Genomic DNA, 20,929 nt, shown 5'->3' with positions numbered 1-20,929 from the left:
TTCTCCCAGCCACGCCTGCGTTTTTCGTGGCACGCCTGCGTTTTTCTGAACACTCCCTGAAAATGATCAGTTGACACCCAGAAACGCCCTCTTCCTGTCAATCACTCTGCGGACAGCAGTGCGACTGAAAAGCTTCACTAGACCTTATGTGAAACTAAATCGTTCGTTGCAATTGTACGATGAGCGTGTGCATTGCGCCGCATACGCATGCACATAAGTGCTGATTTTTAGCCTCATCGCTGCACAGCGAACGAATGCAGCTAGTGATCAACTCGGAATGACCCCCTCTATCTTCCAAGCTCAACCAAATCTTAACTAAAATATGTAATCTTTAACTCTACTGGTATCTTTCCATCACCGTTCTAGCATGCGGTGATTACTCCCATTCTGAAAAAAAAAACTTCAATTCTGAAACTAACTCTCTCAAACCATTGTTCCATCTTTCAGCTCCAATGCCCCTCCAAGCTACTTGAGAAAATGCTCTACACTCACCTCACACAATTAAACTTTCACAACTTATTGGACTCATTTCAGTCAGGCTTTCGTACCCAACACTCCAATGAGACAGCACTGACTAAAGTAGTGAATGATCTGATCACTGTTAAGTCTAAAGACCATTACTCACTTCTTATTCTTCTAGAACTCTGCTGCATTTGACACCGCTGACTACTCTCGTCTCATATAAAACACCACAATCCCTAGAGCAGGCATTCCTCAAGGCACACCAACAGTGCAGGTTTCAGTGATACAGGCTTCTGCACAAATGATTAAATCAAAATAAATAAGGTACTAATTAAGTCACCTGTGTTAAGGCCTGGATATCACTAAAACCCGCACTGTTGGTGTGCCTTGAGGACCGCGGTTGGGAATGCCTGCCCTAGATCTTCAGAACACAGACCTTTCTTCGTTCTGAACCAACCTATCTAAATGTTCTTTCAGTGTTTGCTTCTCTAATTCCACCTCCTCTTCACAACCTCTATCAGCTAAAGTAATGCAAAGGCACAGTCTTGGGTCCTAAGCTTTTCTCAATCTATACCACATTCCTAAGCAAACTAATCAGATCTTTTGGATTGCAGTATAATCTGTATGCAGATGATGTTCAAATTGTCCTATTGTTCCCCGATTTGTCAGCATCTGTATTGGACTGCGTCACTGAATGCCTTTCTGCTGTTTTCGTCTCGGATGCCATCTCGCCACCTCAAACTTAATATTTCCAAAACAGAATTAATTATATTTCCACCAGAAAATTGACACCAAATCTGATATATCTATCACTGTTGATAACTCGGCAATCAACCCTACCACACAATCTCGCTGCCTAGGTGTCATCCTTGACTCTGAACTGTCCTTTGTTCTCCACATTCACTTTGTCTCAAAACCATGTTACATATATTTAAAAACATATCCAAATTTACGGCCATATCTTACGCAAGACACTGCAAAAACTGTAATCCATGCACTTATTATCTTCCGCATTGATTATTGCAATTGTCTCCTTACTGGTCTTACTGAGAACAGACTCACACCACTACAATACATTATAAATGCAGCCGCAAGGCTAATCTTCCTCGCTAAATGTTCATCATCTACTCTTTCAGTCCCTCCACTGGTTACCGGTTTTCTATTGTATTCAATATAAAAGGAGATTTATGGTAAGAACTTACTTTTGTTAAATCTTTCTGCGAGGTACACTGGATTCCTCAGGGAATAACATCGGGGTGCAGAGTTGGATCTTGATCCGAGCCACCAACAGGCTAAAAGCTTTGACTGTTCCCAGGATGAATAGCGACGCCTTCTCTATATCCCCGCCTCCAGGCACTGGAGCTCAGTTTAGTTAACCAGTCCAATGCAGTAGCAGGTAAAAGAGACGATGCTACATTCTCATGACAGGAGAAGGTACCAGCGGCTAATGCCATACAAACCCAAAGAAGCTAAGTGTGTCAGGGTGGGTGCCTGTGGAATCCAGTGCACCTCGCAAAAAGATTTAACAAAGGTAAGGTCTTACCATAAATCTCCTTTTCTGCTGCGGGGTACACTGGTATTCCACAGGGAATAACATAGGGGATGTCCTAAAGCAGTTCCTCATGGGAGGGGACGCACTGTAGCAGGCACAAGAACCCTGCGTCCAAAGGAGGCATTCTGGGAGGCGGAAGAATCGAAGGGATAGAGACCCAAAGAGCTGAAACTATCAGTGAAGCAAGCCATCATTAGGCTGAAAAATCAAAACAAACTCATCAGAGATGGCAAAAACATTAGGTGTGGCCAAATCAACTGTTTGGAACATTCTTAAAAAGAAAGAATGCACCAGAGAGCTCAGCAACACCAAAAGACCCGGAAGACCACGGAAAACAACTGTGGTGGATGGCAGAAAAAATATTTCCCTGGGGACGAAAAAACCCCCTTCACAACAGTTTCCCAGATCAAGAAAACTCTCCAGGAGGTAGGTATATATATGTCAAAGTCAACAATCAAGAGAAGACTTCACAAGAGTGAATATAGAGGGTACACCACAAGATGTAAACCATTGGCGAGTCCCAAAAACAGGAAGAACAGATTAGAGTTTGCCAAACAACATCTAAAAAAGCCTTTATAGTTCTGGAACAACATCCTATGGACAGATGAGACAAAGATCAACTTGTACCAGAGTGATGGGAAGAGAAGAGTATGGAGAAGGAAAGGAACTGCTCATGATCCAAAACATACCACTTCATCAGTGAAGCATGTGGTGGAAGTGTCAAGGTGTGGGCATGTATGGCTGCCAATGGAACTGGTTCCCTTGTATTTATTGATAATTTGACTGCTGACAAAACCAGCAGGATGAATTCTGAAGTGTTGTTTCAGTAAATATTATCTGCTCATATTCAGTCAAATGCTTCAGCACTCATTGGACGGCGCTTCACAGTGCAGATGGACAATGACCCAAAGCATACTGTGAAAGCAACCAAAAGAGTTTGTTAAAGGCAAATAAGTGGAATGTTATGCAATGGCCAAGTCAATCACCTGACATGAATCCGATTGAGCATGCATTTCACTTGGTGAAGACAAAACTGAAGGAAAATGCCCCAAGAACAAGCAGGAACTAAAGACATTTGCAGTAGAGGCTTGGCAGAGCATCACCAGGGATGAAACCCAGCGTCTGGTGATGTCTATGCATTCCAGACTTCAGGCTGTAATTGACTGCAAAGGATTTGCAACAAAGTATTAAAAAGTGAAAGTTTGATTTAGTATTGTTTAGTTTGTCCCATTACTTTTGGTCACTTAAAAAGTGTGAGGCACATATAGAAACCGTTGTAATTCCTACACCGGTCACCTGATTTGGATGTAAATACCCTCAAATTAAATCAGAAAGTCTGCAGTTAAAGCACATCTTGTTTGTTTCATTTCAAATCCATTGTGGTGGTGTATAGAGGCCAAAATATGAGAATTGCGTCGATGTCCCAATATTTGTGGACTTGACTAATAATATATATATATATATATATATATATATACACACACATACATACATACATACATACATACATACATACATACACACTGCTCAAAAAAATAAAGGGAACACTAAAATAACACATCCTTGATCTGAATGAAATATTCTTATTAAATACTTTGTTCTTTACATAGTTGAATGTGCTGACAACAAAATCACACAAATTATCAATGGAAATCAAATTTATTAACCCATGGAGGTCTGGATTTGGAGTCACACTCAAAATTAAAGTGGAAAAACACACTACAGGCTGATCCAACTTTGATGTAATGTCCTTAAAACAAGTCAAAATGAGGCTCAGTATTGTGTGTGGCCTCCACGTGCCCGTATGACCTCCCTACAACGCCTGGGCATGCTCCTGCTGAGGTGGCGGATGGTCTCCTGAGGGATCTCCTCCCAGACCTGGACTAAAGTATCCGCCAACTCCTGGACAGTCTGTGGTGCAATGTGGCGTTGGTGGATGGAGCGAGACATGATGTCCCAGATGTCCTCAATTGGATTCAGGTCTGGGGAACGGGCGGGCCAGTCCATAGCATCAATGCCTTCGTCTTGCAGGAACTGCTGACACACTCCAGCCACATGAGGTCAAGCATGGTCTTGCATTAGGAGGAACCCAGGGCCAACCGCACCAGCATATGGTCTCACAAGGGGTCTGAGGATTTCATCTCGGTACCTAATGGCAGTCAGGCTACCTCTGGCGAGCACATGGAGGGCTGTGTGGCCCCCCAAATAAATGCCACTCCACACCATTACTGACCCACTGCCAAACCGGTCATGCTGGAGGATGCTGCAGGCAGCAGAACGTTCTCCTTGGCGTCTCCAGACTCTGTCAGGTCTGTCACATGTGCTCAGTGAGAAACTGCTTTCATCTGTGAAAAGCACAGGGCGCCAGTGGCGAATTAGCAAATTTTGGTGTTCTCTGGCAAATGCCAAAAACCCTGCACGGTGTTGGGCTGTAAGCACAACCCCCACCAGTGGACGTCGGGCCCTCATACCACCTTCATGGAGTCTGTTTCTGATCGTTTGAGTAGACACATGCACATTTGTGGCTTGCTGGAGGTCATTTTGCTGGGCTCTGGCAGTGCTCCTCCTGTTCCTCCTTGCACAAAGGAGGAGGTAGCAGTCCTGGGTTGTTGCCCTCCTACGGCCTTCTCAACGTCTCCTGATGTACTGGCCTGTCTCCTGGTAGCGCCTCCATGCTCTGGACACTACGCTGACAGACACAGCAAACATTCTTGCCACAGCTCGCATTAATGTGCCATCCTGGATGAGCTGCACTACCTGAGCCACTTGTGTGGGTTGTAGACTCCGTCTCATGCTACCACTAGAGTGAAAGCACTGCCAGCTTTCAAAAGTGACCAAAACATCAGCTAGAAAGCATAGGAGCTGAGAAGTGGTCTGTGGTCACCATCTGCAGAACAACTCCTTTATTGGGGGTGTCTTGCTAATGGCCTATAATTTCCACCTGTTGTCTATTCCATTTGCACAACAGCATGTGAAATTGATTGTCAATCAGTGTTGCTTCCTAAGTGGACAGTTTGATTTCACAGAAGTGTGATTAACTCAGAGTTACATTGTGTTGTTTTTAAGTGTTCCCTTTATTTTTTTGAACAGTGTATATACCCTTTCTTAGGAGCAGATACTGTAACAGAATAAACAATCCACACTATCTTTGCAAAATGAAGTCAGGATAAAAAAAAATTAAAAACCGTTTATTAAAATAACACTTCCCCGGCTTTCCTGGTAACATGGTAAGGAAACTTGAAAATAAAGCTCACGTTGAGGTACCAGGCAGTGGACATCAAGTACGGGCAAATTGAGCTTTCTCACATAACCCAGAAAAAGTTTGAAAGGACTTGTACAGATCATTTTTTTAAGGTAAAATATCAAGATTTATCTTTCACTTTCTGAGAGAGACCAACAATTCTCATATTCTTAAACCTCAGGCACGTTTTTGAAGTAATAAGGTTCATTGACTAACAAATTCTCCACAGTGTATATCAATGTCTCTTATTCTAAGATTATGAGGCCTCCATCTCTGGGGCACAATTTGAGCAGCTACCCATGAACTTGTTAGGAATATATAATATTTTCTCTCTTTGTTGATCTGCAGCAGTCAAGCAATATTTTCCAGTAAATCATTTCCCATATTAAGTAGCTTAATACATAGAATATATGTCCATTCATAACAGTCCCTGTCCTACTGTAGCTTACATAATGTTCTTGGACTGTGGATACAAACAAAAAGAAGAAGAAAAAGGGGGACACTAGGAGCTCACGTAATGGGAAAACAATCAAACTCCACATAAATAGAGCACTGGTCTGGAATCTACCACAACACTGTGACACTGATCTACCACAGCACAAGCACGTCCTGCCTCTTAAAACTCCATTCATGTTGCCCTCACCTTAATTATGTTCACAATTTCTACAGTGTGTGGATTAAGATATAACATTAAACATACAATCAGGTAAGTGAATGATTTTCTCTTAGCAGTACATTTTTTGACCGGCATACAGTACCAGCACACCAGTTCAGGGGCGAGACCCATACACTGAATGCTAAACCTGTTTGGATACCCTGTGCATTGGGCCTGCTGCACCAGCTGAAAGGTAATGTAATCAACTAAGGAAATTATTAATATATATATATATATATATATATATACACACACATACACAGGTTGAGTATCCCTTATCCAAAATGCATGGGGCCAGATGTATTTTGGATATGGGATTCTTCAGTATTTTGGAATAATTGCATACCATAATGAGATATCATGGTGATGGGACCTAAGTCTAAGCACAGAATGCATTTATGTTACATATACACCTCATATACACAGCCTAAAGGTCATTTTAGCCAATATTTTTTATAACTTTGTGCATTAAATTCACACAATTCATTTATGTTTCATATACACCTTATACACACAGTCTGAAGGTCATTTAATAAAATATTTTTAATAACTTTAAGACTAATAATAACAAATGCATTTAACTTACTATAACGGAACAAATTGTATCATCCAAGAGGTACAAATCTTTGCCAATAGCTACCAAAATTAACGTCATTCTATCCTGGAAAAGAACTGTCCAACAAGAAGGCGTCACTTTAGGACCTGTAAAAAACCCACAACAAATATCTGTTAAATATTATGCCAAAAAATATAAACCAAATCAATATAAAGCAAATCTGAAAATGCACATTACCTGGAATTTCAGGCATCCTGCGTAATTTCAGTTCTTCAATATTTGACGTAAGGGTAAATTTCAGTGCACCTGTTAAAATTGCAACACCAGTCCTATATTCAGAGTGAAATACCTTTGTTTCGAGAATGTGGTTCTGTTTAACTTCCTGAGCAGGAAAAACATGTTGTTAGAAAAGAGAGGATCTTCCAGTGATTTATACGTGTATGTACAGGCTATACAGGTTGAGTCTCCCTTATCCAAAATGCTTGGGACCAGAGGTATTTTGGATATGGGATTTTTCCGTATTTTGGAATAATTGCATACCATAATGAGATATCATGGTGATGGGACCTAAGTCTAAGCACAGAGTGCATTTATGTTACATATACACCTTATACACACAGCCTGAAGGTAATTTTAGCCAATATTTTTTATAACTGTGTATTTCACAAAGTGTGTCTACATTCACACAATTCATTTATGTTTCATATACACCTTATACACACAGCCTGAAGGTCATTTAATACAATATTTTTAATAACTTTGAGTATTAAACAAAGTGTGTGTACATTGAGCCATCAAAAAAACAAAGGTTTCACTATCTCATTCTCACTCAAAAAAGTCCGTATTTTGGAATATTCCGTATTTCGGAATATTTGGATATGGGATACTCAACCTGTATTTCAATAAGAGTGATCTTATAATTAAAATACAAAAAGACCTCAAAATACCACAAATGTAATATTTTCTAATACAGTCAAAAGAACCCACTAATATCCCTTTCAGACAGAAAATGAAATTAGCGGGTGAAGCAGTTCCACCGGGTAATTTCATGAAACACGCGGGTCCTTTTTCTCTGTGAAAGGGTCAACCAGTGTTGTAATTCCCGGGACTATGACCCAGGAATTTACCAGGGTCGGAGACATGGGAATTATGACACGGGTTGACCCTTTCACACAGACAAAATACCCGTGTTGATCTTCAAATTACCGGGTCGAAATTTTTGACCCGGTAATTTGCATGTCTGTGTGAAGGGGGGGGGGGAGGGGGGGGGGGTGTCAGGCAGGTCTGGCAAAACGACCCGGCATTAAAGTGCCAGGTAATTGCCGGGACTTTCAGACTTTTCTATCTGAAAGTGATATAACTGAAACTAATCCATGCATCAAAACTGTCAATAGAAGTCTCCAGGGGATGCGATCCGGGTCCCGACAGTCAAAATCACAACCCCCTGGAATCCATATGCTGAGAAAGCCGACAGATCCTTCAGGGGAGTACAAGGGTTTGGGTCAGGCTGGGGGGGGATAGGGTGAGGCTGCAGGAGGGGTGGGTTAGTGGTAAGGGGTAATTTTTTTAGTTATTCCTAAATACCAAAACATATTAATAAACATAAACATATTAATAAAGTTATAGCTTTTTCTGTATCCCTTTGGTCATTGAGCACTGTAATATCCCTTTTCTACTGCCGACCTGGGAAATTGCTGGGTCTATCAACCAGCCAACTACCCGGATCTCTGCCCTGACCCAGGTAGTGAGCAGAGTCGTGGTCATGGGACTTCGTTACAGGTCGTTTCCTGTTCCACTGACCTAAATCAAGGGTTGATGTGCGTTCATGTGCAAAAACCACAGATTTTAAAGGCAGTGGAAAGGAGTATCAATAACATTTGTCTTTGTTTTGCGATATCGATAACTATGTCTTTACTAGTAATGCATGTAGTTGCACATCAGCACTTCCTCCTTTAAATGTGCAGTGCACAGTAATACATCAAACTTTAAATAAGATTTTACTCACCAGTAAATCTATTTCTCGTAGTCCGTAGTGGATGCTGGGAACTCCAAAAGGACCATGGGGAACAGCGGCTCCGCAGGAGACTGGGCACAACTAAAGAAAGCTTTTAGGTCACCTGGTGTGCACTGGCCCCTCCCACTACGACCCTCCTCCAAGCCTCAGTTAGGACACTGTGCCCGGACGAGCTGACATAATAAGGAAGGATTTTGAATCCCGGGTAAGACTCATACCAGCCACACCGTATAACTCGTGATACTATACCCAGTTTAACAGTATGAAAACAACTGAGCCTCTCAACAGATGGCTCAACAATAACCCTTTAGTTAACAATACCTATGTACAAGTATTGCAGACAATCCGCACTTGGGACGGGCGCCCAGCATCCACTACGGACTACGAGAAATAGATTTACCGGTGAGTAAAATCTTATTTTCTCTGACGTCCTAGTGGATGCTGGGAACTCCGAAAGGACCATGGGGATTATACCAAAGCTCCCAAACGGGCGGGAGAGTGCGGATGACTCTGCAGCACCGAATGAGAGAACTCAAGGTCCTCCTCAGCCAGGGTATCAAATTTGTAGAATTTTGCAAACGTGTTTGCCCCTGACCAAGTAGCAGCTCGGCAAAGTTGTAAAGCCGAGACCCCTCGGGCAGCCGACCAAGATGAGCCCACCTTCCTTGTGGAATGGGCTTTTACTGATTTAGGATGCGGCAGTCCAGCCGCAGAATGCGCCAGCTGAATTGTGCTACAAATCCAGCGAGCAATAGTCTGCTTAGAAGCAGGAGCACCCAGCTTGTTGGGTGCATACAGGATAAATAGCGAGTCAGTTTTCCTGACTCTAGCCGTCCTGGAAACATAAATTTTCAAGGCCCTGACTACGTCCAGTAACTTGGAATCCTCCAAGTCGCTAGTAGCCGCAGGCACCACAATAGGTTGGTTCAAGTGAAAAGCTGATACCACCTTAGGGAGAAACTGGGGACGAGTCCTCAATTCCGCCCTATCCATATGGAAAATCAGATAAGGGCTTTTACATGACAAAGCTGCCAATTCTGACACACGCCTGGCTGAAGCCAAGGCCAGTAACATGACCACTTTCCACGTGAGATATTTTAGATCCACGGTTTTAAGTGGCTCAAACCAATGTGACTTTAAGAAACTCAACACCACGTTGAGATCCCAAGGTGCCACTGGAGGCACAAACGGGGGCTGAATATGCAGCACTCCTTTCACAAACGTCTGAACTTCAGGTAGTGAAGCTAGTTCTTTCTGGAAGAAAATCGACAGAGCCGAGATCTGTACCTTAATGGAGCCTAATTTCAGGCCCATAGTCACTCCTGCTTGCAGGAAATGCAGAAATCGACCTAGTTGAAATTTCTCTGTTGGGGCCTTTTTGGCCTCACACCAAGCAACATATTTCCGCCATATGCGGTGATAATGCTGTACAGTCACATCTTTCCTGGCTTTAATCAGCGTAGGAATGACTTCCTCCGGAATGCCCTTTTCCTTCAGGATCCGGCGTTCAACCGCCATGCCGTCAAACGCAGCCGCGGTAAGTCTTGGAACAGACAAGGCCCCTGCTGCAGCAGGTCCTGTCTGAGCGGCAGAGGCCATGGGTCCTCTGAGATCATCTCTTGAAGTTCCGGGTACCACGCTCGTCTTGGCCAATCCGGAACCACGAGTATTGTTCTTACTCCTCGTTTTCTTATTATTCTCAGTACCCTTGTTATGAGAGGCAGAGGAGGGAACACATAAACTGACTGGTACACCCACGGTGTCACTAGAGCGTCCACAGCTATCGCCTGAGGGTCCCTTGACCTGGCGCAATATCTCTCTAGTTTTTTGTTAGGCGGGACGCCATCATGTCCACCTGTGGCCGTTCCCATCGATTTACAATCAGCGTGAAGACTTCTGGATGAAGTCCCCACTCTCCCGGGTGGAGGTCGTGCCTGCTGAGAAAGTCTGCTTCCCAGTTGTCCACTCCCGGAATGAACACTGCTGACAGTGCTAGTACATGATTTTCCGCCCATCGGAGAATCCTTGTGGCTTCTGCCATTGCCATCCTGCTTCTTGTGCCGCCCTGTCGATTTACATGGGCGACTGCCGTGATGTTGTCTGACTGGATCAGTACCAGCTGGTGTAGAAGCAGGGATTTTGCCTGACTTAGGGCATTGTAAATGGCCCTTAGTTCCAGAATATTTATGTGTAGGGAAGTCTCCTGACTCGACCATAGTCTTTGGAAGTTTCTTTCCTGTGTGACTGCCCCCCAGCCTCGAAGGCTGGCATCCGTGGTCACCAGGACCCAGTCCTGTATGCCGAATCTGCGGCCCTCTAGAAGATGAGCACTCTGCAGCCACCACAGCAGAGACACCCTGGTCCTTGGAGACAGGGTTATTAGGCGATGCATCTGAAGATGCGATCCGGACCATTGGTCCAACAGGTCCCACTGAAAGATTCTGGCATGGAACCTGCCGAAAGGAATTGCTTCGTAAGAAGCCACCATCTTTCCCAGGACCCGCGTGCAGTGATGCACCGATACCTGTTTTGGTTTCAGGAGGTCTCTGACTAGAGATGACAGCTCCTTGGCTTTCTCCTCCGGGAGAAACACTTTTCTGGACTGTATCCAGAATCATACCCAGGAACAGTAGACGTGTCGTCGGAACCAGCTGTGATTTTGGAATATTCAGAATCCAACCGTGCTGGTGTAGCACCTCCTGAGATAGTGCTACTCCCACCAACAACTGCTCCTTGGACCTCGCCTTTATTAGGAGATCGTCCAAGTACGGGATAATTAAAACTCCCTTTCTTCGAAGGAGTATCATCATTTCCGCCATTACCTTGGTTAACACCCTCGGTGCCGTGGAGAGTCCTAACGGCAGCGTCTGGAATTGGTAATGGCAATCCTGTACCACAAATCTGAGGTACTCCTGGTGAGGATAGTAAATGGGGACATGCAGGTAAGCATCCTTGATGTCCAGGGATACCATGTAATCCCCATCGTCCAGGCTTGCAATAACCGCCCTGAGCGATTCCATCTTGAACTTTAATTTTTTTATGTATGTGTTCAAGGATTTCAAATTTAAAATGGGTCTCACCGAACCGTCCGGTTTCGGTACCACAAACAGTGTGGAATAGTAACCCCGTCCTTGTTGAAGTAGGGGCACCTTGACTATCACCTGCTGGGAATACAGCTTGTGAATTGCCTCTAGCACAGCCTCCCTGCCTGAGGGAGTTGTCGGCAAGGCAGATTTTAGGAACCGGTGGGGAGGAGACGCCTCGAATTCCAGTTTGTATCCTTGAGATACTATTTGCAGGATCCAGGGATCCACCTGTGAGCGAGCCCACTGATCGCTGAAATTTTTGAGGCGGCCCCCCACCGTACCTGGCTCCGCCTGTGGAGCTCCACCGTCATGCGGCGGACTTGGAAGAAGCGGGGGAGGACTTTTGCTCCTGGGAACCTGCTGTTTGTTGCAGCCTTTTTCCCCTACCTCTGCCTCTGGACAGAAAAGACCCGCCTTTTCCACGCCTGTTTTTCTGAGTCCGAAAGGACTGTACCTGATAAAACGGCGCCTTCTTACGCTGTGAGGGAACATGGGGTAAAAATGCTGACTTCCCAGCAGTTGCTGTGGAAACTAGGTCCGAGAGACCATCCCCGAATAACTCCTCACCCTTATAAGGCAAAACTTCCATGTGCCTTTTTGAATCTGCATCCCCTGTCCACTGGCGAGTCCATAAGCCTCTCCTAGCAGAAATGGACAATGCACTTATTTTAGATGCCAGCCGGCAGATCTCCCTCTGTGCATCACTCATGTATAAGACTGAGTCTTTTATATGCTCTATTGTTAGCAGAATAGTGTCCCTGTCTAGGGTGTCAATATTTTCTGACAGGGAATCTGACCACGCAGCGGCAGCACTGCACATCCATGCTGACGCAATAGCTGGTCTAAGTATAATGCCTGAGTGTGTATATACAGACTTCAGGATCGCCTCCTGCTTTCTATCAGCAGGTTCCTTGAGGGCGGCCGTATCCGGAGACGGTAGTGCCACCTTTTTAGACAAACGTGTGAGCGCTTTATCCACCCTAGGGGGTGTCTCCCAACGTGACCTATCCTCTGGCGGGAAAGGGCACACCATTAGTAACTTCTTAGAGATTACCAATCTTTTATCAGGGAAAGCCCACGCTTCTTCACACACTTCATTTAATTCTTCTGATGGGGGAAAAACTACGGGTAGTGGTACCTGGGTTTATATCAGAAATTTGTAACACCTCTTTCATTGCTTCAATCATGCAACGAATGGCCTTAGTGGACATTAGACTAGACTCGTCGTCGACACTGGTGTCAGTATCCGTGTCGACATCTGCGTCTGCCATCTGAGGTAGCGGACGTTTTAGAGCCCCCGATGGCCTTTGAGACGCCTGGAAAGGCATGAGCTGAGAAGCCGGCTGTCCCGCATTTGGCATGTCGTCAAATTTTTTGTGTAAGGAGTCGACACGTGCACGCAATTCCTTCCATAAGTCCATCCACTCAGGTGTCTGCCCCGCAGGGGGTGACATCCCTTCTATAGGCATCTGCTCCGCCTCCACATCATTATCCTCATCAAACATGTCGACTCAGCCGTACCGACACACCGCACACACACAGGGAATGCTCTAACAGAGGACAGGACCCACCAAAGCCCTTTGGGGAGACAGAGTGAGAGTATGCCAGCACACACCAGAGCGCTATATAATGCAGGGACTAACTGAATTATGTCCCCTATAGCTGCTGTTATATATACTGCGCCTAAATTTAGTGCCCCCCCCCCTCTCTTTTTTACCCTTTTCTGTAGTGTAGACTGCAGGGGAGAGCCAGGGAGCTTCCTTCCAGCGGAGCTGTGAGGGAGAAATGGCGCCAGTGTGCTGAAGGAGATAGCTCCGCCCCTTTTTCGCGGACTATTCTCCCGCTTTTTTATGGATTCTGGCAGGGGTAATTATCACATATATAGCCTCTAGGGCTATATATTGTGGTATTTTTGCCAGCCAAGGTGTTTTTATTGCTGCTCAGGGCGCCCCCCCCCCTAGCGCCCTGCACCCTCAGTGACCGGAGTGTGAAGTGTGTATGAGGAGCAATGGCGCACAGCTGCAGTGCTGTGCGCTACCTTGGTGAAGACTGATGTCTTCTGCCGCCGATTTTCCGGACCTCTTCTTGCTTCTGGCTCTGTAAGGGGGACGGCGGCGCGGCTCCGGGACCGAACACCAAGGCCAGTTCCATGCGGTCGATCCCTCTGGAGCTAATGGTGTCCAGTAGCCTAAGAAGCCCAAGCTAGCTGCAAGCAGGTAGGTTCGCTTCTTCTCCCCTTAGTCCCTCGCTGCAGTGAGCCTGTTGCCAGCAGGTCTCACTGTAAAATAAAAAACCTAATTATATACTTTCTTTCTAAAAGCTCAGGAGAGCCCCTAGTGTGCATCCAACCTCGGTCGGGCACAAAATCTAACTGAGGCTTGGAGGAGGGTCATAGTGGGAGGGGCCAGTGCACACCAGGTGACCTAAAAGCTTTCTTTAGTTGTGCCCAGTCTCCTGCGGAGCCGCTATTCCCCATGGTCCTTTCGGAGTTCCCAGCATCCACTAGGACGTCAGAGAAAATAGCTATTGTACTTTAGCTTCTGTTCCAGGGGGACTACCTTTCTCCCTGAGCTCGCCTTAGGACATATGACTTAGAGCAATGAGCAAATCAGTATTTCTGGTTATGGAGAGTGACTATCTCCGATAGAACAGCAGCTTGGAAAATCAACTTTCAGCGAGGTGCCTATATTATTTGTTTAATATTTATTTGCCTTTGCTGTAGTCACGCCAAACATCCTATCTTGGCATGCGAGAATCAAGCATCGCATGTCTTTTTTTGTCGGAAAGGCATTTTTTTTTTTTTTTTTAATCATGTATATTTTATTGATTTTGAAAATATACAAACAAATAAAAACATTCACATGAAAGAATTATTCATTTCTTGACAAATGTCTACATCAATAGGTATGATTTCAAGTAGTTAAAATGGGTTCATACATCACATAACCCCAAAAAAACAATTGTCATTAACATGAAGGAGAATACAAATATAACAGTGGAATACCAGCACAGTTGTATACCCAGGTGGTGGGGGGTAGATCGGCATATCCTGTGAAGCCAGGGGCGCACGAAATAAAAATTAATTAAAAAAAGGAATTTACATATATAGATATATCAAAAATTTACGGTAAGGTCGGGAGATCAAGGGAATATCTAAGAGTCGTCCAGAGTCCCCACACTGCATCATATTTACCCAAGCACTTGCGTTTAGCATACATGAAACGCTCATGAGAGAGCATAGTGTTAACCAGGGCCACCTACGCAGCAAAAGCAGGAGGGTCTTGTCCCATCCAGATGTGTGTAATACAGACTCGTGATAAGGCAAGCAAATTATTGATATACAACTTCAGATGACCACCAAGAGAGTACCTCAAATCCAGCCCAAATATACAAATTTGGGGAGTCATAATAGGAAACTGAACACCCGCATCACGGAAACACTCAGTCACTTCTCCCCAAAAAGGCACACACCCGTGGACAAAGCCAGAGCAGATGCCAAAAATCAGCATCCAAGGCCTTACATTTAGAACAAGCAGAGGATCCGATTCGGAACAGTCTGCTCGGAGTCCAGTAATCAAGAACACCCACATCAGTCACCCACTTATCTCGCAATGACCCTAAACCATTCAGTCCAGAGGAGGAGAGCAGAGCGTATAGAACTGAAACAGATCCACGCTCAGGCATATTACAGAACATTGCATGAACGGGAGATTCAGACAGTTGCCGAGTATCATTGCCCCACTGAGCATACAGGGCATGACAAAGCTATAGATAGCGGTAAAAGTAATGCCTAGGTACATCATAGGTGGCTGATATTCAAATGTGTGGTGGACCCCATCTTGATACAACTGTCCTATAGCCGACACACCAAAGGAAATCCATCCCGAGCTACTGCCAAGCAATCGGACCTCAGGGAACAACATATTATTCCACAATGGGGAGCAGGGATCAATAGTACTATCCCCTAACAGTATCCCCACCGCAAGCCAAATTCTAAGAGCTTGCTGTAATAAGGGGGGAAGAGAGGCAATTGAAAAATGTGCCAACAGGAATTGCAGGGGAGAAAATGCCAAACTCGCCTTTTCCAAAAAGGCTACAGGGAGGTCACCATAGTCTCCAGGGTCACCCACTCCCCCAACTGTGCCACCTGAGCGGCTACATAATACAGATGGAAATCCTGTAGGGACAAGCCCCCCTCATGCCTAGACCTATACAGTGTTCTAACAGCAATGCGGGCCTGCATAGAGCCCCACATAAAAGAAACAATAGAACGGGAGATCAAATGAAATTGCAAAATAGGGATATAGGATGGAGCATTCTGTAATATATATAAAAAATTCGGCAGAACAATAATTTTTTCAATGTTCACCCGCCCTGTAACAGATAAAGGAAGCTTCTGCCATACCTGGGATTTTTCCCGTAATCGTGCAATTTGGGTGGTTAAATTCTAGGCAATAAAGTGCAGGAGAATGGGAGATTTGAATATCGAGATACTTAAATTGGGAACACCATTTCAAGGGGAAGTCATAAGTGGGGGGTTGCAGAGTAGATTTAAGAAATGGAAACACTACCGATTTATCCCAATTGATGTGGATCCCCGAATAAAAGCCAAATTCCTCAACCAGGTCTAGGAGCCCAGGCAAAGAGTGGGGCATGTCGGATAGAAAGAGAATTATATCATCGGCGTATAAGCCAATCTTTTCCTCAGTCTATAACTCGAATTCCTTTAATAGCAGAAGAGGCCCTTATCTTACACGCCAGGGGTTTTATCACCAGCACGAAGAGCAAAGGGGACAGGGGACATCCCTGGCGTGTCCTTCTCTCCAGCAAAAAGGAGTCGGTAGTGTAGCCATTAACATTTACTCTAGCAGCCGGAGAGGAATATAAACGTTTAACCCATGCAATAAAATTTGGGCCCAAACCAAACCTAGCCAGTACTTCCCAAAGATAAATCCATTCCATGGAGTCGAAAGCACGAGCAGCATCCAGGGATACAATAACCGCATCATCAGTCTGCTCACCAGTCAATTGCATATATGTGAATAGATGGCGCAGATTAAGGGCAGTAGATCTGCCCGGCATAAAGCGGTTTGATATCAGTGGAGAGCAAGGAGATAGGACGATACGAATCATGCAAACAGGGATCCAAATCCGGCTTCGGAAGTAACACCACCAATGCTTCTGCCATAGAAGGGGGAAGAGAGCCAGCATCTAATAAAGAATTAAAAATTTTCAGTAGTTTGGGTGCAAAAATTTTAAATGCGTTTTCTAAAGTTCAATGGGAAGACCATTCACACCAGGAGCTTTGTTATTAGGAAAGGATCAAATTCCTATCTCTACCTCCTCCAATGTAAAATAACTCTCCATGAGTTGCTGGGAATCTGAACAGAGCACTGGGAATACAATCTCATCTAAATACATAGACAGCTGTAAACTGGAGTATCGCACTTTACATTTTTATACTTCAACAAAGTAAGAATGAAAACTATCCGCAATAGAAGGGGTGTCCACACATATGGTGCCATCAGCTCGCTTCAAGCCATGCACAGTGGTAGGGGAAAATTCCTCTCTAGACAAATAAGCTAAAAATTTCCCTGTTCTGTCCCCTTGAATATAAAAATCATGTGCCCAGAAAACCAAGCTCTGTTTAGCCTTATCCAGGAGATAGTCTGTCCATCGCTTATGTATGACCAACCACTCAACTCGGTCAGCCAAGAGGTCACTATGCAAATAAACCTGCTACAGCTCCAAGCTCCGCTTCTCCAACTCCTCCCCAGACTTTCTATTAATAACTTTAATTTGGGCAACTCTAGAGATCAAAGAGCCCCTTAGGCTTTAAAGACATCATCACACACTGGATTGTTCACAAAAAATTCCTCCCACAGAACTAATAACTCAGAGGGAGCACCCAGGAGGGATTAAATCTCCAAAAGGATGCCCCCCTAGGGATAGCTAAGTCTATAGACAGAAGTATAGGGGAGTGATCGGAGATCCCCCGGGCCAAATAATCTCCAAAGGAGACAAATCTCCAAAGGAGAATTCATCCCCAAAGGAGAGAGCAGGACAAGAGAGCCATATCTATCCGGGAAAATACACCAAATGAGCTAGAAAAACAGGAGTAGTGTTTAACTAAGAGGAACCGTAGGCGCCACACATCCAGGAGACCCAGTTCAGAAACCTAGTGTGAAAAGGCAGTAATGCCCCCACCCCCACCCCGTCAGAGAACCAGGCCTCCATCTATCCAAATCCTTGTGCATAACAGCGTTACAATCACCAATACAGATGACTGGTGTTGAAGGAAAGTCCTGCATAAATGTACATGCTTTAACCAAAATACCAGAGTTATAAGGATGGGGAATATATATTGTCAGAAGTAAAAAAAAGGGATATTGTGGATAGTACCCACTAAAAATACATAGCAACCCAGTGGATCAATCTGCACCCTCTGACAAACAAAACCCATATTCTTATGAATCAAAATTGATACACCTCTGGAATTAGAATGGAAAGTAGAGTGAAAAATTCAACCCACCCATGGCTTTTTAAGAGAGTACACGACTACCCACTAAGTGAGTTTCTAGTAAGCATAATAACCCCAGGGAATGAGACTTGAGCTGTTTCAGGACCAAGGAGCGCTTACCCTTATCATTAAGGCCCCTAATGTTCCACAAGATAATATGTACCATTATAACACAGGGAAAATAAGAAAAGCAGGACCCAGAGCTCAGTGCGCCCTAGCACATAGAAGAACACCCTCCTCATACACATATCAGAGACCAGGTACCATTCAAAGAAATGCAAATAAAAAAAACAAAAAAACATAGGTATGTAAAATAACAGAAACCGAACCCCTTCCAATCCGTATACCCTCCCAAACATAGGTATACCTATACCCAAAACCTGAATAACAAGAGAAAATTAAACTTCAAATTCCCTTTAAACACGGGGCAGCTAATCCTATAGCCTATGAGCACGGAGCTCCCAGCTATCAACCAAACATACCGATGTAAATAATAATAATAATTAACAGACAGACCCTCATATAGGAGACTAGAGTATAGCCCAACACAGCGTAGGAGAGCTTAGACACCGACTCCCTAGGAAAAAAAAAAAAAACCACAGTAAATTAGTGATTCTGCAGAAGTACCATCATACAACCTGAGACAAATATATTATAGGCATGAGTATCCGTCCCGTCAAGGTGGAGCAGACTGCGGCACCGGTTGCAGATCAATCCAGGCTGAGGCAGATTGAAGAGTGTCAAAAAAATGGGTATGATTACCAGCCACCACACGAAGACAAGCAGGAAACAGCATTGAGTATTGCAACTGACGATCCCTTAAACGTTGATTCACCTGCGTGAACTGTGAGCGGAATTTTTGAACATCAGCCAAGAAGTCTTGAAATGCAGAAACCCTTTGGCCACCATGTTACAAGGGCCCCTGAAGTATGGCAAGGCGGAGTACAGCATCTCTATCCATATAGTGGAGGAATTTAGCGATGAAGGTCCAAGGAAGCGCGTCAGGAGGGAGAGGGCGAGTAGACACCCTGTGGGCTCTTTCAACAGCGAATTGCGGAGTGAAGGAGTCTTTTCAAAACAGGGACAGTAACCAGGATTCCAAAAAATGTTCAGGCTGAGATCCCTCAGCTTTTTCAGGAAGACCCACAAAGCGAACATTATTTCGACCTTCAATATCGGTAAGCTTAAGCTTACATGCCGACATCTGGGACTCCAGAGAGGAAAGACGGTTCGGTATGGGTGTATAGGAATCCTCCAGAGTCGAAATGCGGTTTTCTGTCTCTCCTCTGTCACGGAGCTTTTGCATATCCTGACGAATGAAAGATGTCGACAGGAACTTCTGCCACCCTGTCGGCAATGCATTTTTTAGAGTCGGTGATGGCCTGCAGAAGTTGAGTCATGGTAACTTCAGAAGAACTAGCCATAGTGGGAGAGGGGGGACAGGAGTCAGTATGAGAAGAAGGAGACAATGGCATGTTAGAAGCCGGCGTCCGGCCCTCCCGCACGAACTTCGCCAAACACTCCGCAGCAGACCAGCTATGCCTTTGGACCATCAGGGACCCAGCGATGAGAATATATTATTGGCAGGGTCAGATATTTTACATCAGAGATTGATGGTAATAAACAGGGCAGCGACTTATAACAGTCACAAAAAGAGAAGGAGTAAGCCAAAGCCCCAAGTAAACAATGGTAATAGGAGAGGGTGAGCAAAATCCACACCTAACCTACTCAGCAGCCAAATAGCACCAGATATCAGGAGCAGTCCTCCTTGGTCACCAGCAGCAGGAAAGAAGCAGTGAGCAGCATGTAGCCTCCGAGTGCCGTGCAGAGGCAGACAGCCCTATATCCAAACTGGTGGCCAGTACTTCCGGGATCCAGCAGCAGCACACCCAGAAGCAGGATCCTGAGCCAGCCCCAGCGAGCAGGGAAATAGAGGAGCACACCCGCAGAGAACGCAGCAGCAGTGACCACAAGCAGGGAAACCCAGGAAGGACGAAGAGGCCACCTGAGCAAACAGAGGGATACTCAAGATGGCGGCCAGGACTCAACCACAAAACACACTTCAGCAGGACCCCACACCAGCCTCAGCTGACAGCGGGCAGGTAAGCAAGGGGAGCCCCACACATAGACATCAGCGGTGGCAGCGGCAGGGAAAGGGAGGCGGGAGCGCAGGAGGGACACCAGATCACTCCGTTCCACACAAAAGATGGTGCCGGGTACACAGACAGGCCGCCCGCAGACCCAGGTTGAATATAGGAATACCCTGGCAGGGAATACTTCGGGGACCACACACTGAGTTCTGGGGTATCAGCGGGTCCACATGCACAGGTCCAGGGGCAAGAAGGAAATTTACACCGGGCAACAGGAATAAAAGCAAGATCAATGGGCCAGGGAGCTACCAAAGCAGTGTCTTACTCCATGTCTAGTTAGGCCACGCCCCTCGCAAAAAGGCATCTTAGTCGAAATGCGACTAGTACACGTGCTGATTACTGTGCTATATGACACTTGAATATCTGTGTGCAACTCAGTCTCTGAATCTGTATAAGTGCTACAATGTAGCAGGCGCAGCTTTTTTCCAAGTTCTGTTCTGTTCGACATACAGACTCAGTCATACATTCTGGTTGCATTGTGTTGAGACAACTATGCATTTTCAATTGAAAAAGACGCCCAACGGAGTCTGGCGGCTCACTTATCTCAAGATAAATGGCGTATTGAGGATAGATGTATGAAGATGCATCTGTACTCTAGCATTTCTGTTTTTTGGCATATAAATGCCTTTACAATTATGAGGGACAAAAATATTTGTTGTAGGACATTAAATATTATAGGCCCTTTACCATTTT

The 20,929-nt window shown here is 45.0% G+C and overlaps 1 protein-coding gene across 4 annotated transcripts in view; it reads right to left on the bottom strand.

The window, feature by feature from the left end:
• Positions 1 to 20,929, bottom strand: part of VPS16 (VPS16 core subunit of CORVET and HOPS complexes) — a 959,900-nt gene that overhangs the window by 744,198 nt on the left and 194,773 nt on the right. For all 4 annotated transcript variants that reach the window (XM_063934117.1, XM_063934116.1, XM_063934114.1 and 1 more), the window contains 2 exons: positions 6,704 to 6,848; positions 6,497 to 6,612 (listed from right to left, as the gene is read on the bottom strand). In XM_063934117.1, the coding sequence (XP_063790187.1) occupies positions 6,497 to 6,612; positions 6,704 to 6,848 (261 nt within the window). The remainder of the gene's footprint in view (positions 1 to 6,496; positions 6,613 to 6,703; positions 6,849 to 20,929) is intronic.

The sequence above is a fragment of the Pseudophryne corroboree genome, chromosome 7, assembly GCF_028390025.1.
Source record: "Pseudophryne corroboree isolate aPseCor3 chromosome 7, aPseCor3.hap2, whole genome shotgun sequence".
NCBI lineage: Eukaryota > Metazoa > Chordata > Amphibia > Anura > Myobatrachidae > Pseudophryne > Pseudophryne corroboree.
The sequence above is the reverse complement of the archived record's forward strand: the minus strand, read 5'-3'. Positions and strand labels throughout refer to the sequence as shown.